General features: G+C 39.0%; 1 protein-coding gene across 16 annotated transcripts in view; it reads right to left on the reverse strand.

Annotated features, from left to right (window-relative positions):
• Nucleotides 1–23,500, reverse strand: part of trpm3 (transient receptor potential cation channel, subfamily M, member 3) — a 198,815-nt gene that overhangs the window by 13,250 nt on the left and 162,065 nt on the right. For 5 of the 16 annotated variants that reach the window (XM_067439009.1, XM_067439010.1, XM_067438999.1 and 2 more), the window contains 12 exons: nt 23,391–23,463; nt 17,073–17,173; nt 16,701–16,835; nt 15,224–15,274; nt 13,997–14,032; nt 13,666–13,806; nt 10,774–10,803; nt 10,045–10,337; nt 9,484–9,712; nt 5,215–5,418; nt 1,791–1,931; nt 156–284 (listed from right to left, as the gene is read on the reverse strand). In XM_067439009.1, the coding sequence (XP_067295110.1) occupies nt 156–284; nt 1,791–1,931; nt 5,215–5,418; nt 9,484–9,712; nt 10,045–10,337; nt 10,774–10,803; nt 13,666–13,806; nt 13,997–14,032; nt 15,224–15,274; nt 16,701–16,835; nt 17,073–17,173; nt 23,391–23,463 (1,563 nt within the window). The remainder of the gene's footprint in view (nt 1–155; nt 285–1,790; nt 1,932–5,214; nt 5,419–9,483; nt 9,713–10,044; nt 10,338–10,773; nt 10,804–13,665; nt 13,807–13,996; nt 14,033–15,223; nt 15,275–16,700; nt 16,836–17,072; nt 17,174–23,390; nt 23,464–23,500) is intronic. The other 11 variants (XM_067439001.1, XM_067439012.1, XM_067439014.1 and 8 more) reach the window with 3 other exon arrangements.

Genomic DNA, 23,500 nt, shown 5'->3' on the forward strand with positions numbered 1-23,500 from the left:
CTCTTCAACAGCAAGTTTTTAATTGAATAGCAGCAGAATTATATGCAAATGTAATTATTAGACATTGCCTATGAATAATAAATCCTCTTTTCCCCATATTTCAGGGATCGAAGGAAACAATATTGTTTGCTCACTGAGCTCTAATAAAGACTCACCTCTCTCATCTTCTCGATACCATTGGTGAAGATGTAGGCAATAACAATCCACTCCTGAGGAGAGGGCCACAGGTCCATCTTCACTAGCACAATATAGTTGAAGAGCATCAAGTATCCTACATAGGCCAGCTGTGGGAATACAGAGCATCATAATTGGATAAGGGAAAATAACCAACTTTGGTCTGTTTCAGCTCAAAAAATAAAGTCTATTAACACAAAGAATACATGATAATTATGTTAGCTTTACTTACATCAGGGTTATTAAAGATTAGAGTTTTAGGTTTCAGAATTTTTTGTTATTTGGTTTCCATTTTATATACAATACTGTTTAAAAGTTTGGGTTTGGAAATACATAATCATTTTATTCAGAAAGGAACATTAAATTGATGAAAAGTCACAGCAAAGACATTTACAATGTTACAAAAGATTTATTTGGGGTTAGTAAGGTCAGTTTTTTTTAAAGACTGTAGACAGCACTGAATTGATCAACGTTTTCTATCAAGATTTCTATTTCAAATAAATGATGCTCTTTCTACTTTTCAAAGAATCATGAAAAACATCCATCAGTTTTTCAACATTGCTAATAATAATAAATGTTTCTTGAGCACCAAATCAGCATATTAGAATTATTTCGGAAGGAACACGTGACACGGAAGACTGGAATAATGGGCTTCTACGATTAGCTTTACCAACACAGGAATAAATTGCATTTTTTTTTTTAAATATAAAAATATTTCATATAATTTTTTTTAAATAAATATAAAATTGCAATAACATTTTAAATTATATATATATATATATATATATATATATATATATATATATATATATATATATATATATATATTTTTTTTTTTTTACTATTTTAGGTCTCCCAAAGTTGTGCAACTGATATCATTTAAAAATGCTTACCAGCATTAAATTACAGTTAAGCATTAGGCTACTTATCTTACAATATAAAATACATCACAAACTAAAAATAATTTGTAATTTTTATTTTATGTATAGTTTCAGTGGTTCAGTTAGACTTTTATTTTGACACATTATTTGAATTTATGCATTTGGTCAAAAACGGTAGACAGTTTGACTCTCACCAGTGGAGAACAGAAATATTGCTCACTGTAAACTGACAGTGTGATGAGAGAGAGAGAGAGAGAGAGAGAGAGAGAGAGAGAGAGAGAGAGAGAGAGAGAGAGAGAGAGAGAGAGAGAGAGAGAGAGAGAGAGAGAGAGAGAGAGAGAGAGAGAGAGCAAGCAACGAGAGGAAAAAAAGAGTGAGTAAATAGACACGGCACATAGAGCAGAATTTTTCATCTTCTAGAGCCTGGAGATTTGTCAGATTCATGGCCTATATTTAAAACATAGATGAGGCCAAATGAAAAAAAAAAAAAAAAAACGCAGCTGTTTTGATCTCTACTTGCCTGCATTTGAACGTTTCTCCCCCTAGACCTGATATAGTGTCTATTTTTATGAATTTCTCCACTTTATTTGCAACTGAAAGATTTCAGTGGACATTTCTCTGAAGAATTCACATATTTTAATGTTCATAATATTAGATATGATTTGATATGCTAAACACACCAAACAATACTGTATGTTATTTTATACTAAATGAGGGCACAGCTGGGGCTTTTACCGTGTGAAACCAGAACTTGACGATAGGGGCGTTGTAAAACTCGTAAATTTTGCGACCCAGCGGAATCAGCCGATGGCGTTTCTGAACTTCCTCCACCTGTTTCTTACGTGACACTTCGGAACTGACGTTTCCCAGCATGGCCTGGGAAAAGTACAGAGGATAGAAAGAGGAGAAAGACAGAAAGCATTGCTTTTACACACTATTTACATAATGTGAGGTCTCACCCAGAATTGCATGCAGCTGTTTCGCTGCAAAGCAATAATGAGCGTTGAGGAAGGTGAGATATGCACTATGAGCTGGGCATTGGTGAGTCCGCTGGGAATGGTCGTGCGGAAAAAGAAAGATAAAGTGTGAGAGTGTGTGAGAGAGAGGAAAAAAGAAAAGGGGAATGACAATGCCCAGTGCCATGGTTTATTTGGACACATCCTTATTCCAAGAGTGGGGAGCTTATCCCGTAAATGGAAAAATATGGCGCACTCTTGGACATTATGGCAGAATTGTATTGCAACAACTTTTTTGCTGTTGAAGCTGTTTGCTCTAACTTTGCTGCATTACAATCTTACAAACTACACTCTGTCAATTTAATGCAATGAAAAACAGTTTGTTTGTCTATTTCACAGCTTATGTTATGCACATGATCTAATTTTGGCACAGGCATTTCAATGTCTTAACAGAGACAAATGACTGCAATTACAGTGTATACTTTCCAGAAGAGCATCCAAAAAATTGCAATACAATTGTCATCTTGTGTTGTAACCTCATATATCTATAATATATTCATAGTGAAGTGAGGTGCAAAGCTTCAGTTTTTGACACCGTGTTGAATAAGATCAGGTCAACCCAGTCACGTTCTGGGAAATGTAGTCCTTCTCAGTTGTTTTGACCAAGTAACTCTTGGACTACATTTCTAAAGTAGTGTCTTGTGCTGACCTGTTTCTTTAGAGCAGTGGTTCTCAATCTGTGGAGGATTACAAGTGGTCCACGAATTTAAAAAAAAACAGACCTACATAAATAAAACGATGTCATTGACGTAAAGCACCAACATTTAATTAATCAACTGATTAATAAACTCAAAACAATGAATTACTGTATATTACTGTTTAATGTACTCTGTTATCAATCTGTTGTCTTTCTTTAATAATGTAATATGTACATTATTCACAAGTGTGGGGTCGGTATGGTTTTTAATGATTTTGAAAGAAGTCTCTTATGCTTACCAAGGCAGCATTTATTTGATCAAAAATACAGTAAAACAGTAATATCGTGAAATATTATTACAATTTAAAAAATGTTCTATTTTAATATATTTTACAAAAGCTGCTTTTTTAGCACCATTACTCCAGTCTTCAGTGTCACATGATCCTTCGGAAATCATTCTAATATGCTGATTTGAAGCTCAAGAACAGATGTGATGCTTAATATTTTTTATAAAATAAAATTATTATTATTATAAATGTATTTGCTGTCCCCTTTGATCAATTTATTGCTGTCTTGCTGATTTTTTTTCTTAAAAGCAAAAAACAAACTTACGGTTTTCTGAAAGGTTTTTCGTTTTTCAAAAAGGTTTCTGACTGTAAACTACCATTCAAAGATATCGAAACACTAAGTCCGTTTTATGTTTTTTAAAGAAATTGATACTTATTATGCATTAAATTGATAAAAAATTACTGACTTTTAAAATATCACAAAAGACAATTTTCAATTTCATATAAAACTGTTTTATTTAAATTGTCTGTTTGTCATGTGCAACACTATCTGCTTATGCAATCTTGTCACCAGTTTATGAGATATTTATAAGATCGTACAAGTATAGCATCAGTCTGTTTCTCTGAGAATCAGATGTACTTATCTTGCAGTTGTTCATCTGGGCCTTTAACATATCTCTCTCTCCCCCTCTCTCTCTCTCTTTCTCTCTCTCTCTCTGTTGTTTAAATCAGGTTTGCTTTCTTCTTTCAGAACAGTAGTGAACAGCCTTCAATTCTCAAAAGAATGTTTTTGTGTTTGCTATTTTTAAAACCCAAATTTGACTTCAAAGTATACAATGATCTGCAAGAAATGCAAGTGTACTAAATATTTCAGCAACCGAAAAAAGACACTGTACTACCATTTATACACTTCATTAAATAGAATAAAGATTTAGTGCTCATAATAAGAACGTTTTTTCCATAGTTTTTTTTATTAGAATGGAGTAATGGCTGCTGAAAACATTTGCAATTACAGCTAACTTTTTTATTTAAAAGTTTTATTTCAAAACAATATTACTGTTTTTGATTGTATATTGATTGACTTTGAACTTACTTTGTGACTGTTAAAAGGCTATGCTCTATATAGTATGAATGTAATCTGGATGTATTACATCCACCATGTTGTCATTATCATCTGACCTATCAGCGTCATTTGTGTCGCTTCACTGCCTTTCATAAATCCTCTCCTGTAGCATCATGGGATAGTAAAGTATCCATTGAATGCACACTTCACAATCTCATTGGAAAAGTAGGTCATCTAGGGAATTTTCTTCTACTGTTTTTCAAATACTATGCATTTAGACATACTCTGTTGGTGTACTGTTTTTGTACTATTCGATTTGGGACGCAGGGTTTCAAACTTTTGAATGGTAGTGTAATTGTTTAGTCCAACTTTGTTAGAAAACAAAACTCGTTTGGGTTGATTAGCTAAACAGCAGTTTTAACAAAATAAGAACTAAATTATAGATTCGTAAAATTACAAATTAAGTGCAATTTATGCACTAGTAAAAATCAAGTAATTTGATGCTTTCCCCCAGATTAGGGGCTGTTTATGTGGTCCACCATCTGAAACAGTTCAAGAGCCACTGCTTTAGAGCAACACTTGATAGTTCACAATGGAATATTATACAACAATATTCGTGCATTTTTGTGTGAAAGAAGGCACATCTGGCTAAACTTAAAAGTGAAGGTTGTCATCATGGATACAGCAGATCAATGCTGCTAAAATAATACAATATTGAAACAAGCCTTTAACATGCACAATGGTGTTGTAGATGCGTGATTGATAAAGACACAGGCAGCATTTAGTCACAGTACCGTACTTCAGACGAGACCCTAGCATAAAGAAAAGAAACAGAGAGACAAGGACAGAGGCAGACGGAGACACGATACAACTCCACAACCACGCGTCTTCGCTTTGACAACGAGGAACGAAGAGAAAGGGGCGAAGTGGGAGAGGGGTGTAGGGCAGAGAAGGCAGGGTTGGTACGGATCTCTGAGAAGAGGAGCCACGGACTCGAGGAACAACAACAACAAAAAATCGGAAGCATATTAAAGAGGCCAAATTGGGGGAAGATTGAGGACAGAGCAGAGCAGATGTGCCTAAGTGTGTGTGCGTGTGTGTGCCCGAGTGTGTTAGATTAAAAGCTAAGAGACGAGGCTAAGGTGGGTGCTCTCACCACGGAGTTGTACTGCGTCTCACAGTAAGATCTTACTGTGAACTCCATGTCCTCCTCCTCTTTTTCTTTAGCTTGTTTCTCAGGTTCATCCACATCCTTCTCCTGCAGGTAGGTGTCCTGATCCTGAGGCATATATGACATCTCGTCCTTATTTTTAAACTCAAGACTCAATATGGAAGGGGGGAGAAGTAGGCCCAAGATAACCTGGTGGACAAAACAAAAACAGAGTTTGAGAAAAAACAAATCCACTGATAGTATTCATTATTTAGTAGTCAGTAGACCAGATCCTTCAGTCACAGGATGCGTGTGATGATGAAATAACTCTCTCTGTTTCTTGCTACAATAGCACCTGTGAAATATGAAACACCAATCTCATTGGTGAGGTACCAAAGGCAGAAATAAACCATGCAGAAAGTGAGCGAAACACAAGGAGCTTTGCACAGCTCGTTTTATTAGGGACTGACATATACAGTGTATGTCTGAGAATATGTCTAAAGGTTAAAGCTTTGACTGTTTACACTCACTGGCTACTTTATTAGGTAGACCTTGCTACTAACAACTTGGACCCCCTTTTACCTAGAGGCGGACAGTAGTGAAGTATTTTTACTCTGCTTAAGTACATTTTTCAAGTGTATCAGAGTTTATCTAATAAAACTCTGATACACTTATAATGTATCAGATATACCACCAGTACACTATTTTGAGTTTTTATATCCCTTGCTTGATTTTGACACCAACAGTGACACCAGAAACCTTGTATATGTTCATATTTGGATACTGTCATCATGAAAAACGTCTCGGTTACGTATGTAACCTTAGTTCCCTGAAGAGGACGCTGCGTCGAAATGCTATGAGAACGCCTCTGCGTGATTGCGTCATGAAGTGCGTGTCGAATCAGTCCAATCGGAAGACGGAACGTCATAGGCAGGTGACGTCATAGACCAGAAACTATAAAGCACCCGCGAACACAAACAGACACTAGCTTCGGAAAAGCCTGAAGTAAGTGATCACGGGCATGCCGGGAGTATGGCAGGGTGACACAGCATCTTGTTCCCTCTTCAGGGAACTAAGGTTACATACGTAACCAACACGTCCTCTATCAGGGAACTCGAGCTGCGTCGAAACGCTGTGAGAACGCTTAAACCCACATCGCCATAGGACCAAGTGCTTCTATGTGTGAAACCTCAGTGCACATGACTACGACAACACCTGCGCCCCAACCGTAGAGCCTACGTCAAGTTCGTAGAATCTGACAAAGGTAAGCGGCGAGGACCAGCCTGCCGCATTACAAACATCCTCTCGAGGCTGGCATCTGGTGTAATTTGAACGGCAAGTGCAGTGCCCTGAAGCGGCGAACCGGCAGGGAAGGAGGGGGCGGACCACCCTCTGGTGGCCCGCGGAGACTATCTGCGCCCCGGCATTGTGTCGGGGTTGGCAGCGCGGCTCCCTGAGGGGACCGAAGGAAGATGGGTACCGTATGCTGAGGTAAGCACCGTCTTCCTTCGGAGGGGAACGCCCTCATCGTCCTGACCCGTCTGGCATCAGGACTTCTTCGACGAGGCCTTCTTGGCGATAAGGACTGTCCTCAGATCAGCCCTACCCCTCGAAGGCCTCGCCTGTGAGCGCCGCACCGCGATGCTCTGCTTCTGTTGCGCCTTGTGTGAGGAGCTCGTACTCAGTTTGGGCTGCTGAGCCCCTGGGACCTGGACGCAGAGAGGGAGGAACTGCTTGAGCGCCGCCGCCTGTTTCTTGGACTCCTGAAACCTCTCGGTGACCGTCTGTACTGCGTCACCGAAGAGAGGAGCAGGAGATACCGGTGCATCAAGCAGGAAGCTTTTCTCCCTCTCCTTGATTTCAGTAGGGTTGAGCCACAGGTGTCTCTCTGTGGCCACCAGGGCTGCCATAGAGCGGCCCACACATCTGGCCGTCTCCTTGGTGGCACGGAGAGCTAGATCAGCTGACTGCCTGAGCTCATCGATGACATCTCCCCCCACTTCATCTCTGCCATCCAGATCCCTTAGCAGGTCGGCCTGGTATGCATCCATTATAGCGATCGTATGCAGACACGCCGCGGCCTGACCTGCCGCCGAGTACGCCTTACCCACCAACGCCGAAGTTGTCTTTAATGGCTTGGTGGGTAATGTCGGGGCTTTTAGGGACGATGCAGCTGAAGGTCTCTTCGACCTTAGGCATCGCCCCATAACCATATTGCTTCAGCCCTAGTATATTGCTATACGTAGATGTTTGTGGGCTGAACACTCGATTTGATGCCGGTTTTCTCCAGGACCTAGACACCTCGCCGTAAAGGTCTGGAAAAAATGGCAAGCCCCGACGTTGAGGCTCTGCTGCACGGGACGGTAAGAAGCGCTTATCAAGTTTGCTTTTTCTATGATGAGGCTCCGATCTTTCAACTGGCCAGTCGATATTTAACCTGGCTACCGCCCTCGTGAGCACTTCAACTAGCTCCTCACCAGCGGGTGACTGAAGTGGCGATTCTTCAGTCGCGATGCTCTCAACGTCCACCTCCTCAGAGCTGGATAGTTAGAGCACCGGTGCCCCGCCCGGGGAGGAAGAAACCGCAGGGTGGGCTTCCAAACCCCGAGACGAGGCACTGGATCTCACAGGTGAGGGCTGAGATAAGGCTGGGCCCGTCTCAAACCCCTCTGTGAGATCCATTTGTGAACCCCACGACTGAAGCCGCCGCTCTGCCTTGGCAACAACGGAACCTGAGCCGCGGGGAACACAAGCCAAGGCACCCTCCTCGAAGAGTGCCCGGCGGGAGCGCAGCATTCTTAGTGGAAGCCGCTCACAATGCTCACAAGCAGCCCCCTCGAGAGCTGCCTGGGCATGCTACACTCCCAAACTGACAACACACCCGTGATGTAACGAGGGCAGGGATGAACACATCTAGTGAATTGCTGTTCACTCGCCATTTTTCTTCGTTTTTCTCTTTATGTTATAATTTAAATATATATTTAACAAAGGTGGAAAATTCTTGCTTTGTTTTCGCTACTAAGGACAGACAAAAACACCAAATAGACAGACAGATCGCTTGCTGAAGGCACAGAAGCTAGTTTCTGTTTGTGTTCGCGGGTGCTTTATAGTTTCCAGTCTATGACGTCACCCGCCTATGACGTTCCGTCTTCCGATTGGACTGATTCGACATGCGCTTCATGACGAAATCACGCAGAGGCGTTCTCACAGCGTTTTGACGCAGCTGGAGTTCCCTGATAGGGAACAAGCAATTTTCTGAATTTAATTTTTTTGCATGGCCAAACTGTTTAATTTGCACATCTCCCGACAATAAATATTTCTGTCATTTTTTTGTCTCTAGATTAAGAATGATAAGTAAGAATGATAATTAGACTAGAGATTATAAAGAAAGCTTTTCGAGTACTGAAACAGCAACTACATGCAAGTTGCTGACCTCATGTTGATGAGGACATTGTAAATACAAAATTCACCCAATTAAAGGGTAAGTTCACCCAAAAATGAAATTGATGTCATTAATGACTCAGCCTAATGTCATTCCTCACCCGTAAGACCTCCGTTCATCTTCGGAACACAGTTTAAGATATTTTATATTTAGTCCGACAGCGTATCTAAGTGTAGGCACACTATACTGTCCATGCCCAGAAAGGGAATAAAAACATCATCAAGTAGTCCATATGTGGCATCAGTTGGTTAATTAGAATCTCTTGAAGCATCGAAAATACATTCTGGTTTGTTTTCAAACCTCAAATAAAGAATCAAACGGTCACGAATCAGCAGATTGATTTGTGATTCATATCGCCAATGTTACATGATTTCAGCAGTTTGCCAGTTTGACACGCGATCCGAATCTTGAATCATGACCGATTTATTCTTTATTTGAGGAACACGGAAGAGAAGACAATGTCGTATTTTTTGTTATTTTTGGACCAAAATGTATTGTTTTGATGCTTCAAAAGAGTCTAACTAACCGATGTCAAATATATACTACTTTGATGATGTTTTCATTACCTTCTGGACATGGACATGGACAGCAAGTGGGCATACACTTACATTCATAGGACAGAAAGCCCTCAGACTAAATCTAAAATATCTTAATCTGTGTTCTGAGGATGAACAGAGGTCTTACGGGTATGGAACGACATTGGGGTGAGTCATTAATGAAAGAAATTTCATTTTTAGGTGAACTTACCCTTGAATGAAGTGTTCACAATAAGATCATTAGATGCATTTAGGTGAATTTCTATTTCATGCTGACTTTTTTCTCCCAGATCTGACCTTCAGGCCAGAGTTCTTGCGCATGCGCAGACGTCCCATCCACATGTCAGTGAGAAGCATCTGGCTACAGGTGTGGGCGATGAAGTCCCTGTGCTTGGCAGCCACTGCCAGCTGCAGACAGGTGGCATTACTCCAGTTCTTCAGCTCGTAGGTCAACAGCTTCATGGCCATCTGTTCATCCTGCTTATAGGACTGATCGAGCAGCTCAACAGCCAGCTGACCAAACTCCCTGATGAAAAAAAAGATGGAATATTTCTGTGCCAAAGATACATTCATAAGCACATAAGCACACAAGACAGCTTGTTTTAGGTATATAAGCAGGATAAGCTATTCTCAAATACAAAGAGAAAAGGGTGCACATTAGACTTTTAGAGGGAGTCTTTGTAGTCAGTCACTGTGCCTTTGATGGGATGCCAGTTTGGCACATAACAGATGGTCTCCCCAAACGTACCCACCCTAGAGTTGTACACTCAACAGCAATGGGAACAGGACACGCAGGTAAAATCCTCATCTGAACACTCATTAACCATGTCATAACATATTGTATCTTTACATTCATACCTTGAGTTTTGATTGAGTTCCTGTGAAATGTCATCCACCATGTCGTTCTCTGATGCTTCGTGGGCCATTGCCTTACAGAGCTTACATGCGACAAGTGCTTTAGCCATGGCCTCCTCGCCATGCTGCCAAAAAAACAAGGCCATCTTCTGGCGTTTCATCAGCACTGCCCAAACCATCAGCTCATGGAATGGGAAAGGGAAATGGTTGATTTCTGGGTCATCCAGGTCAATGTCTACTTCCTCTTCTCGCTTCCGTGTGGTCTTCTGACGTCCTCGCCTAATGGGCATGTCATCCTATCATCGCAAAGATTTAAAAAAAAAAAACATAATTATAATACATTTTTATTTATCATAATAATAACAACCACATTTAGAATATAAATTATAGGTACATTATTCTCCTATTTTGCCATAGAATTGCAATGATAATGATATATAATAATATAAAGAGCAAAATAGGACAATAAAGTAGCTAAATGTATAGTCTAAATGTGGTTATTAATAGTAAGTGGATCAGTAAACACAAATGTTAGATAATTGTAGGTAATTATAATGCTTTGTTTTCATTATAAAAATCTGAACATGCATTACGAGGATTTTTACTGTGAATATTCATTATTTAAATCTAACCCTCCAAATAAAACGATAACTTAAAGAAAGCGTTTCAGTGAAACTCAGTGGATTTTATTGGAAAGCAGTGGGATAAATAAAACTAAGAAATAAATCCCACCTCCATTCCAAGCAGCTTCAGGGCTTTTGGCTACAACACACACAAAAATAAAAACATATACAGGACAAAAATAACAAGACACGTTAGATACGATTTATGCATTTTCCAAATTGTTTCACCATCCTTTTGGTACACATGTAAAAACATGGCATGTTTAATGAGTAGATAGGATTCTTCATGCTACGCAATGATACATTTAGAGCATCTCTCTGGTGGCACTGAAGATGTCTGATCTATTTCAAGCCTATACAGCCATATATGTAGATGTATGTGTGTATGTTCAAGTAAGATAAAATGTACTCACAATATTGAAGTGCATGCAAAGATTCATGAATACGCACTCTAAGACATCACGTACTGGCAAACTACTATTACCCTTAATACTCATGTGACAATGACATGATGGAGCAGCGATGTTTCATGTACTCTCAGTTGCACTCTCTGAAATCGCTGTGCGTCAGAGGGCTGAGATCTGTGGCTTAGATGCCTGAGCCTTCAGAGGTGTTAAAAATGTGTGAGAAAATTAGATATCATCCAGGTGTCAGTGGCTTGAGAATTTGTCTTGACTCTTGTTTACTCTGCACAGCTGAAAGTGCCGCTATATGAAAATTTGCTCTGCGCTCAGCATCTAGTTTGTGCTAGTTTCATATGCCATCTCTGTGGTAGCTCAGATGGGAAATATTTTTTCCCCCAGGTGAGTCATGCTGATAAAATACTCAACACATTACATTGAAAAAAAAATTCATTTAAGGGAACCTGAGAGAATAATCAATTTGAAAAGCAAGTATAACATAGTGTTTAGATAGCAGAAGTGAATGTGAATTTCTATGGGTCATCACTTAACTAAAAAGATGTTTTAATAATAACAATACATTTAAATAAAAAATATATATATTAAAAAAGACTTTTGTAATATGCATTATATTTTAAGAATCTTGTAATAGTTTCTTTTAAAACATAAACGTTTTGATTCTTAACAAGTTAAAAAAAATACAGTCAAAAGTTAAAATTGTATATATTTTTTTACTTATTCATAATATTATGCTCTTAAAGGCACAGTATGTAAGTTTTGCCACAGAGTTGCTTATTAAAAACAATAACATAGCTTGATGACAGCGTGAATGACTGTGGAATCATGGGAGTTACAGTCTTCACGACCACAGCTGAAGAAAGTCAATCGGAAAGGTCATATTCATGGATGAGTTAATGTATTAAAAATGTATTAACATCACTGTGGTATGAACCAGAGCGGAGCAGAGAGCTTAAAACATTTCACAATGTTGGTTTTATTACACTTATACAGGGTCTCTGCAGGTTTCACCAAGTCAAATGTAATACTATTTAAGACCATTATGAATAAAATTTAAGACCTATATTGCACAATTAAAAAAAAACATGCATAGGAAATGCAGAATCACTCAATTACTTAAACTTATATTATTTAGTTTACTTAAATTGAACAAAGTATTAGTAAACTTATTATTCATAGCTCAATCCCACCAGGATTAGCATACACATACATACATACACACACACACATATATATATATATATATATATATATATATATATATATATATATATATATAAAGTAATTACGTAATCAAGTAATCGGTCAGTAATAAAATATATACTTATAAACAAATGACAATAGGACAAATAAATACAACATAAAGATGCACATCTACAAAGAGGAACACTCCACCGTTTTTACAAATAGGGCTTATTCAACTTCTTTAGACATTTAGATATGTGGGCAAATGCATTTGTCTCAGTGCATGCTGCATGCATTGTTTTAGTTTGGCTGGGTCGCCGCTAGCTTAGCTTAAAATGTATTTCCCCACATATCTAAATGCAGCAAAGTTGAATAAGCCCTATTTCTAAAAAAGTTGGAGTGTTCCTTTCAGTGTAAGTGCTGTTTTCCCCGTTTGTTTTGTTGTTAAGCTATATTAGTTTGCTTTCACTTACTAATGCACAGATCTAGTGCTTACTGACATGTCCCAAACTTTAACTCAAATCAGGATATAGACATATGCATACTGTGTGTATTTGATCGTTCAAGAGTAACGTTAGGCTAATGAGCCTAGAAATAACACATTCAATACACTCGCGCGAGCGCTGACAGACAGCAAACACGCAGCCTGACATCGGAGTTCGGAGTTTACATCACTGTTTTTAATTATTATAGTGCAATCGGGTATATTATACTTTTATTAGGGCATTATGCAAGATGATGAGAAAGATTCGCCTTTGCGTTCACGATCGCGGAACTGCAAGAACCGTCAGACTCAGCTGAAGAATAAAATCCGTTTTATGCGTCTGTGGGGTACGATCAGAAAGAGGCTTGTGCCAATAACACGAAAGCTGATTGGCTGCAATATAAGATGCATGCTTGTCTAATTTGTAGTTGTAATAGAGGGAACAATAGTTGGTCTAGCGAAAGAAAAAACTACAAAAACCACGGAACAAACACACACACGCGCACGCACGCGCGTGCTGCAGGAGGCGAGAGCATTTCAATGAGGTAGTGTTACATGGACGTAGGGAAATTAAGCTGTTTAACATTATTTTAAGACTCTGCGGGTTATATGCCCCAGTTGGCCGCTGCCACTCTTTTTGTTTTGTTTTTTTTATGTTTATTTTATGATTAAATTTAATCATAAAAATATGTGGCAAGCCAACAGGGGTAGCCACTTTACTTTATTATGCATATTGTGCCTTTAATCTCATATTTTTATGATTATTTTATTCTCACATTATAAATGTATTATTATAACATAACGACTTTTAACATATCGTTATGCATATACTTTAACATATACACTTTACATTCCTTCATTCTCGAAATCTTAGTTTGGTACAGTGCTGATTTGATTTGATTTGATAACATACTCTTTTGGGTCCAAAAAGGTTGTGATAGAGGGTCCGAAATCTCTTCCTGGTGTAATTGCAGCGATAGGCTCCGCCCATGAGGTATTCAATTACCAGTCCGATGTCAATCAGGCTGATGCGGTAGTCAGGGGGCAGGTTACCCTGGAGACATAAAGGTTATTTATGGCAACACCGAACCCGTGCTAACAGTTATGACTATGAAAATGACAAACGGTGAAGTCACACAAACCACGTGCTCAACTACATACAAACCCATCCGCTCTCACGCCACAAACACACCGACATATTGCTAGAAGGAATCAAGATAATTGAAGAAGATTGTCTGATTCACCTTGAGGTAGATCCAACTGAACCCTGGATATTCTTGCTTGGAAAGAACACACAAGGTCAGTGAGACAGAATCATATTAAAGGGACAAACATCCCACTGAGACCAAGCAAGTCTAGAATCAGGGTTTGGTGCCATTTTGAACTGACCGTGAAAACAATAAGCCTCTCTACAAAAAAACAATAGAGTGTAGGAGAGAGAAAGTGAGTGAATATGAGAGAATGGAGTCTAATAATGGACGGGACAAAGAAAGACCAGGGGAAAGTGATAAGAAACGATTCCTCAGTTGTTAATTTAATGATTTAACTGTATGCCAACATATATGCCGACATTAGTGAGCTTTTCCAATTAGAGACTCTTATCAGGGTGTCGACATTTTGATTGTAAGACTTAACAACATGAAAAGAACATGAAGTACTAAGATTCCTCCTTTCATTAGCAAATCTCTTAGCAAAATTACATCCCACATCCAGCCTTCAGACTATGATAAAGGGTTTGCTCTAGTTCTGTAATTATCAACGCAGAGCCACCATGGATCTTCTAAGCTGGGCTAATTACTTCAACCTCAGCAAATACCACAATATGTTTCAACAGGCTGATCAGAATCATAGGTGATGCTGCATTTCATTAAAGACATTTTGTACTAGAGTAAGTTGATGTGACATCCAAAGGCATTTAAACATGTCAGTCTCCAGGGACAAGAAAATCTGAGCTTTCAAAGTAAAGTATACAAAGTTTACATAGAGAAGAGATAAAAACCTCATGGTGTAACCTGCATTTAATCTTTTCTATTTTAAGTGGAAATTGCAGTATATGCACAAATGTCACTGCAAGAAGACCACAAAAATCACCAGAGTGCAAAAAGAAGGTAACCATTTGCCCCATTATGTCTTGGAAAATGCACTTAAGAATAATAAAGAAAAACTAACCATACACAAGCGATTTAAGAAGCAACAAACCCGCTGTTCTGAATGTTTTATAGTCTGAAAGACTGAAACCCACTAAAAAAAGCAGAGAGGACACAGACAGAAACAAAATAAAAAAAACTATTTTGCCAAATCTCTCTGTCAGGCTAAGAAGCAGGTAATACACCTTTGCTAAATATGCAACAGAAATCTAAGAATAATCTACCACTTACACACACACACTCTAACATCCACTCATGCACACACATGCATACAGAAACATACGCGCACACACACACACAGACGCATGCACAGTTAATTCTTACCTTTTTCACATCTCTGACAAGATGGTACAAGGTGTTGGATGGACCATGCCTCTGTTAAAGAGAAAAAGAAACAAATATAACCTTTAATAATCAACTGCATCTAATGGCAAACAATAATTGAGAAACAAAAGATAACATGTGAAATTGTTACCCTAAAGGGATAGTTCACCCAAAACTAAACATTCAGATTTGGAACAACATGAGGGTAATTAGTGAACTATCCCTTTATGAAGCTATATATGATATATATATTCAGTTTAAATTAGTCAAGAAGACAGAGGTTTGTGCATGAAGGCCATGTGAATGGATTCAAGGAAAGCAGCTGTTCAGAAGTAGCCTAGAAATCTAGACGCACCCTAGCGGCAGCAAATTTAATTTGCCCGCAAGTGTGGTCTAGCAACTCTCAATTCTTATCTGAGCTGTATTCCTCAGAATCTGGACGGCCCAATCACATCGTATAGGCTATAGAGCTGGCGGGCGGGGCCATAATGACGACGGCCGAGTTGCGTTTGCATGCTTCTAGTAACACAGTCTTCTAGTCAACACAGAAACTGGCGAACGGCGGCAGTCTTTCGAATCAGCTCTGCCCGCGCCTCCGGAAGACTTGGAGTTAAGCTTTCCTCTGAGAAAAGAACAAAGAGCGGCACTGAAGTCATTCATAAAAAGGGAAGATGTGTTCGGAGTTTAGCCGACCGGCGGCGAATGTTTAATCAGTCAGCGAGCTCCCCTTCACCGTCGTTGCTCCGGTTGGTGTAGCGCTATCCTATCGCGTGCAGAGGGAGTTTGAAAGACAACCGTTTATCCCGCCCCTCGGATTGAGCCCTGTGTCTATGGTGAGTTTCCAGACCAAACATCTTGATGTGGGTCTGGCTTGTCAGGCTAGTTCAGAAGCTGTTTTTCCAGGCAAAATGCTTCATGCAGCACCTTTTTCATGGTTTGTGTGGCCAATGTGACATCACTAAAAAAAGAGGATTTAAAAGTGGGCAATGCCAGTGTTCAGGCAGCTGACTGGAGTCATCATGTTCGCCCTCATCCTAGCATCAGTGCTCATCGCTAGCAGTAAGAACCTAAGCAGAAGTGTTCAGGGGGCTTAAACTTAGTATTGTGTGTGTGAGTGTGTGTGTGTGTGAATGTATGAATGTATGAATGAATGAATGAATGAGGCATATGTACTACTGTACACCCAAAGTGCTTTACACTTTGTAAAGCCCTCCATGTCAGGGCTCTCTCCTCAACCACCACCACCACTGTGCAGCATCTACTTGGTTAAACGGTTATTATTATATATTTTAAAATGTATAATTTATTCCTGTGATGGCAAAGCTTAATTTTCAGCAGCCATTACTCTTCAATGTCATATGAGCCTTCAAAAAATATTCACTAAAATAATATGCTGATTTGGTGCTCAAAAACTTTGTGGAATCTGTGATACAGTTTTTCAGGATTCTTTGATCAACAGAAAAGAAAGCTACATTACCGTATTATAGAGCTCTTCAAGTCTGGACAGCGTCAGGAAACGGTGCATGCTCACTCCATTCTCAATCAACAGCTTCACAAAGTCCACTCTGTCCAGCACCAGTGCGTCCAGCATTGACTGCTCTAGAGAGCCCACCTGACCACACATAAATAAAGCTTACAGGTCCTTATAGGTGCTTAAAGGTGCACAGCCGTTAATCAACTTCATGAATGTAAATCTCTTTGAAAGGCAGCTACCATGTTTAATTGGAGTCAGAGGTACACAGAAGTGCATCTCGTCCCCTCTGCGATCAATAAAGTATCTCTGTATCTATACCTAAAAGTATTACAAGCACTCAGAGGTACGAAGTTTGTGTGAGTGGATATTGCCTACAGGCCACTGCTGTCCGTAAATGAAGATCTGGCTCCGAGCGATGTCAACTCTGTTCCAGGCCAAAGCCAGGCTTAGCTGATCTGGAGCTGATGCATTGGCCCCTGGACAGACAAGCAAATGGGCACATAATTAAAGTTAGTTTAATATCGTTTGCATGGACATTTTATTTAAAATATCAGACTTTTAAAGTTTAATTTGTACATATTTCTAAATTCATAAACTTATATTTAAAACATTCAAACAACATTATTTACCCATGATAAGCTGCATTTAACAGTATGCAAATGTGTTTCTATACGACAATTCACCATGACGTTACAACAGTAATAAACACTCTTCCGGGTGGCAAAAGCCGAAGCGTTCCAATGGCAATGCCAGTAAATTGCTTGGGATTCAGACATAGTTAACATGATTATTGAGGGACTGATTAATTAATTCAGGAGATAGCAATACATGAAATGCCTAACCTTGCTCCAGTAGATGTAGCGCTAGCCTACTAGCATCATTTTTAAATGACCCTCAGCCTACATTGAGTAGTTATTTTAGTGACTGTTGCTGTTTGACTTACAATATGTTAGGCTATCGTAGATGGTCTATTTCCCTGTTATCTAACTAAAAAAGGCTATGATGGTTTTCTGTTGCTCGGTCGGGGTCGGATCAGATGGCACAGACGTGAGCTTCTGACGGTCAAAAGGATAGCGTGCTGTAGACTAGCGCTACTCCACTAACGTTAGGCATTCACTCAAACTAAACTCGCGGTGATGATGAAACCGGTGCGGTACACGCATCAATCATCCATCAGCCTACAACTTTGTTTTGCTTTTCCTATTTCTTCCATTGACATTCGATCAGTAGCCTACCACTAACGAAACAAAAATATATTGCCGTATTTTGGAAAATATCATGTAATACATTAGGCAATATATTCACATATATGGGATTTAATATTTATATTCTCCAATATATTGCAATATGTGAAAGCGGCAATCATTTGTATATTTTGCAATATATTACAGGAATATATAATATATTGTATAATACCATTAATATATTATTCCATGTATTTGCAATATATTATAATATATTTCAAGTAATATATTGGTAAATATATTTTCCTTTCGTAAGGGACATGACACTAGAAGTTCTTTCTCTTCCTTTTACTTCAGGCAGTGACTGGCAATGAGTTTGATCTTTAAAAGAGATCTAAAGTTTACTAATATTAGTCTTGAATTTCCCCAGCTGAAGATAATTATGCTCTACTATGATTTTATAGATGGACCGTTTTGAGAATAATACTCTGTAGCGCCACTTTTGACGACGTCCACTCACTTTAGCCTCCTCACCCACAGGTTTTGCTGGATATATTTACTTTTTTCTGAAGGAAATCGATACAATCCTACACCTTTTGCTGTATATCTGACGGCGTAACCCCAAACACAACACGTTTTCGTCAGTTTCAACTTTAATCAACAACAATGTTCTTAACTATGTAACCGTTTACCATAGCCGGCTGGATCTCTTCAGTTTGTCAATAGAAGCCGCTCACGTTCTGCCACCCAGAAGTATCCTGGTGCCCATTGTTTACAAACATTCTGAAATGGTCTATACCTCTTATAATGGTAAAAATGCCCCAGGACATTAGGGACAAATATTGTTCTGTAATGGGAAAGTTATTATTGGAATGTGTGTTAATGATCAGAAAGTGCTCCTACATTTTTGACTATGCTCCTAATTTTTTTTTTTATTAGTGCTAATCAAGAAAAATGTTAGCTTAGAGCCCTGATATGGCCACTGTAATAAATCCATTATTAGTCTTCGTAATGGCCTCTTAGTTCGGGCGACAGATATTTGGCTACACTCATTGAATAAAGACTAAACTAACGGTGCTATACAGTCAATAGCGATCCCTGTACTCCCAGTAATCCCTTCGAGAACTGTAGTATCATTTGTTAGAACGATTAGGCCTATATAAAAAGGCTACAATGCAATCATGAATTCTGCTTTACTTAAGCTTTAATACGAGGCTGACTCCAGCTCCTTTTTCACCAGCTCCTTATTCGCTCCTTATAAAGATGGCATTGTTTGCAACTGAGATTTAATGTTATGTCATGTTTATTCTTTATAGAAGATATCCATTATTCCAGTCTGACAATTCATTGTATATAAATAAAATTCATTGTCATTGTTCATTTTCTGATATGTTAGTGTTGAAATATCCCCCTCCCCATGCAACAGTATGTGCTGACATATCATACTAGAGGTGGCATTACTTTATTATTTCCCAAGTTCTAAAAGAAATGATCACTGAGAGGGATAGACAAGTTAATTTTCTAATGAAATCCTGCGTTACAACATTTTAGGATGTGTTATTGTTGAAATATCACACCCAGAACATGCCTCCCCATGCAACTGTATGCACATCAATCTGATCAACCACCCCTTTAAAAAAGGCATGGGAATATGTTAACGAGAATGTATAAAATGATAGGTGAACTATGTAGATAAATGCCTATTAAATATTACCAATTTTACAGGCTAATGTCTTTAAAATCATTGGCATGCTTAAACACTCTCAACTCCCATTGCTTTACAAGTGCTTCTCGCAGTGGAGAATCCTGAGAAATGTACAGTTCTCACATCATTACAATGCATGTCGTTATGCCAGTATAAAAAAGCTGATTCTAGAGATAAATCACAGAGGAAAGCACTCTCCAGGGTCTCTGGCACTTTGCTCCGCTCCTGCTTCAAGCTAATAAACCTCCCCCCCTGAGCAGCAGGACATTTGTCTTTACTTACTCTGGCCTGGTGCTTCTACATTTACTTTTATGAGGGTAATCTTTCCAGACACACTCTATTAAATAGACACCTCTGTGGCTTGTCTAGGTGTCGCCATGTATTAAACCGTATTTGCATAATCTCAGTTAAGTGCCAGAATATAGCCTGACTCCATTTATGAGCTGTTAAACCTAAAATACAGACATATAGGTCTGTAATACTTGAAAATGTCCATATGGGGTACTTCATGCTTTTGTATTTTATGCTGTATTGAGTTACTATATTGATACTGGGGAAACAAGTCCTCAGCAACAGGAACAGGCGCTGTATCAGCAGAGATTGGTCACATAATTATGCATAATTAAGTCTCTGAGGATGAGCTTTAATTGCTGTTTTCTGCTGCTTTGAACTCCAGCAGAGGTTAGCTTTATATTCTCGCTTTAATTTCACGCTACATCATAATAAAACTTGACACTTTGTATTTGTCAGATACTCACAAGTGTGTTCAATGAAAAAAAAACTGTGCCATTTTTCCTACTCAAAAGTAACCCCTTATGGCATGGATAATACTGATAAAAGCATAACATAATACAAACGTGCATGTTTGTTCAGTAATTAGTACACCATGCATAAAATGACTCTCTTAGTTTGCTATAAAGAAATTTAAGATAACAAGAAGCATGCATTTTTAAATGCATGTTAGCGTCAGGGATATAAATATGCCCTAAATGGATACCTCACAGAAAACCTTTATACATTACATAAAATGTTCCATAAAATATGTAGCATTGGACTAGACTAACACATAAGTAATGGAGGTCACTGTTACTTCCCTTTCAGAACACTGAACCTGTCCCTTGTATAATTGACTTCATTGGCATTAACGGCCTGTAGGAACTCAAAAATACAACATATTATCTGTTCTTTGACTATATACTAGCTGATATATGTCCCATTCATTAAGGGAAAAGGAGAGAGCTGGGAACTGCATGAGTAAATCATTCTTTAGATGTGCTGCAAAGTACTAGGAATTATGCAAGAGCCATGCTGGCTTTCAGAGCAACACATGGAGCTCTTGGAGGAAAGGCTTCACTGGAATCCCATCTTTTGATAGGGATTTAAAAGTGGGTCTTAAGAAGCATAACCAGCAGAGCTTGCACTTTGCTCACACCTCTCAGCGGTGAAATGTCCTGTTAACCTGACAATTGTGAGCTCTAAAAAGTCAGTGGGCGGTAAAATGGAAATCAGTGTGATCAGAGAACTTGCGGGAGATTTCATGTGTTTTGATTGACATTATCTGGAGGACACTCCAGTGAATTGCGTGGAAATTTACATAAGATGTTTCAGAGAGCCTTCATTATTCTTTTACAACCATCAATCATTATTTAAACCGGGAGGTCTTCCAACATTTCCAATCCATTGATCAGTTGTTGATAGAGAGACAGAGCAGGCACCTTGTTAGATATCGAAGAAAACTGATGTTTATACATACATACATACAGGTCCTTCTCAAAAAATTAGCATGTGATAAAGTTCATTTTCCAAAATGTAATGATAAAAATTAAACTTTCATATATTTTAGATTCATTGCACACCAACTGAAATATTTCAGGTCTTTTATTGTTTTAATACTGATGATTTTGGCATACAGCTCATGAAAACCCAAAATCTCAAAAAATTAGCATATTTCATCCGACCAATAAAAGAAAAGTGTTTTTAATACAAAAAAAGTCAACCTTCAAATAATTATGTTCAGTTACGCACTCAATACAGGGTCGGGAATACTTTTGCAGAAATGACTGCTTCAATGCGGCGTGGCATGGAGGCGATCAGCCTGTGGCACTGCTGAGGTGTTATGGAGGCCCAGGATGCTTTGATAGCGGCCTTAAGCTCATCCAGAGTGTTGGGTCTTGCGTCTCTCAACTTTTTCTTCACAATATCCCACAGATTCTCTATGGGGTTTAGGTCAGGAGAGTTGGAAGGCCAATTGAGCACAGTAATACCATGTTCAGTAAACCATTTACCAGTGGTTTTGGCACTGTGAGCAGGTGCCAGGTCGTGCTGAAAAACAAAATCTTCATCTCCATAAAGCTTTTCAGCAGATGGAAGCATGAAGTGCTCCAAAATCTCCTGATAGCTAGCTGCATTGACCCTGCCCTTGATAAAACACAGTGGACCAACACCAGCAGCTGACATGGCACCCCAGACCATCACTGACTGTGGGTACTTGACACTGGACTTCAGGCATTTTGGCATTTCCTTCTCCCCAGTCTTCCTCCAGACTCTGGCACCTTGATTTCCGAATGACATGCAACATTTGAGCAACAGTCCAGTGCTGCTTCTCTGTAGGCCAGGTCAGGTGCTTCTGCCGCTGTTTCTGGTTCAAAAGTGGCTTGACCTGGGGAATGCGGCACCTTTAGCCCATTTCCTGAACACGCCTGTGCACGGTGGCTCTGGATGTTTCTACTCCAGACTCAGTCCACTGCTTCCGCAGGTCCCCCAAGGTCTGGAATCGGTCCTTCTCCTCAGGGTCTGGTCACCTCTTCTCGTTGTGCAGCGTTTTTTGCCAAACTTTTTCCTTCCCACAGACTTCCCACTGAGGTGCCTTTATACAGCACTCTGGGAACAGCCTATTTGTTCAGAAATGTCTTCCTGTGTCTTACCCTCTCGCTTGAGGGTGTCAATGATGGCCTTCTGGACAGCAGTCAGGTCGGCAGTCTTACCCATGATTGCGGTTTTGAGTAATGAACCAGGCTGGTAGTTTTTAAAAGCCTCAGGAATCTTTTGCAGGTGTTTAGAGTTAATTAGTTGATTCAGATGATTAGGTTAATAGCTCGTTTAGAGAACCTTTTCATGATATGCAATTTTTTTTTAGATTTTTGGGTTTTCATGAGCTGTCTGCCAAAATCATCAGTATTAAAACAATAAAAGACCTGAAATATTTCAGTTGGAGTGCAATGAATCTAAAATATATGAAAGTTTAATTTGTATCATTACATTATGAAAAATAGAGAAGGACCTGTGTGTGTGTATATTATATATATATATATATATATATATGTTTGTGTGTGTGTGTGTGTGTGTGTGTGTGTGTGTGTGTACATTAAAAAGGCATAATAATAATCATTACTGTAGTTATGTACTTATACATTGCAATTTTACTTTTTTTAAATTAATAATAGAGACAGTGGGTGCGTCTCAATCAGCTCCCTAGTTCAGTAGTCAGGGCACTGATCAGGGAGGCAGCTAATTGAATTATGTCCTGACTATCAGTACCCTGACAACTGGACTAGGGAGCTGATTGAGACGTATGAAGTGTAACAATGAATGATCTACTCTAAACTTAACCTATATTAGCTTTGGTTGGATTTCATACTGCATTTTTGTTTACCCCATATTTTCTTTTTATCTCCAAAAATCAGTTTCAAATAAAATAATATATGAATTGATCCCCTGCTGTACACTGTTGAAAACCCTGATTCAAACCAACAAGCTTTGACAATCCACAGATAAATATGAGTATCCACAATTTAGAAATATTACCTTTCAGAAGAGCTGTTAGAATAGCCAAATCAATGTCCTGGTGTCCCTCTGATCCCATCCGAAACACTGTTATCTGAGGAAAAGAGATACTGCATTATTGCTGGCATCAC

This window comes from Pseudorasbora parva, chromosome 3 (assembly GCF_024679245.1).
Source record: "Pseudorasbora parva isolate DD20220531a chromosome 3, ASM2467924v1, whole genome shotgun sequence".
NCBI classification, from domain to species: Eukaryota; Metazoa; Chordata; class Actinopteri; order Cypriniformes; family Gobionidae; genus Pseudorasbora; species Pseudorasbora parva.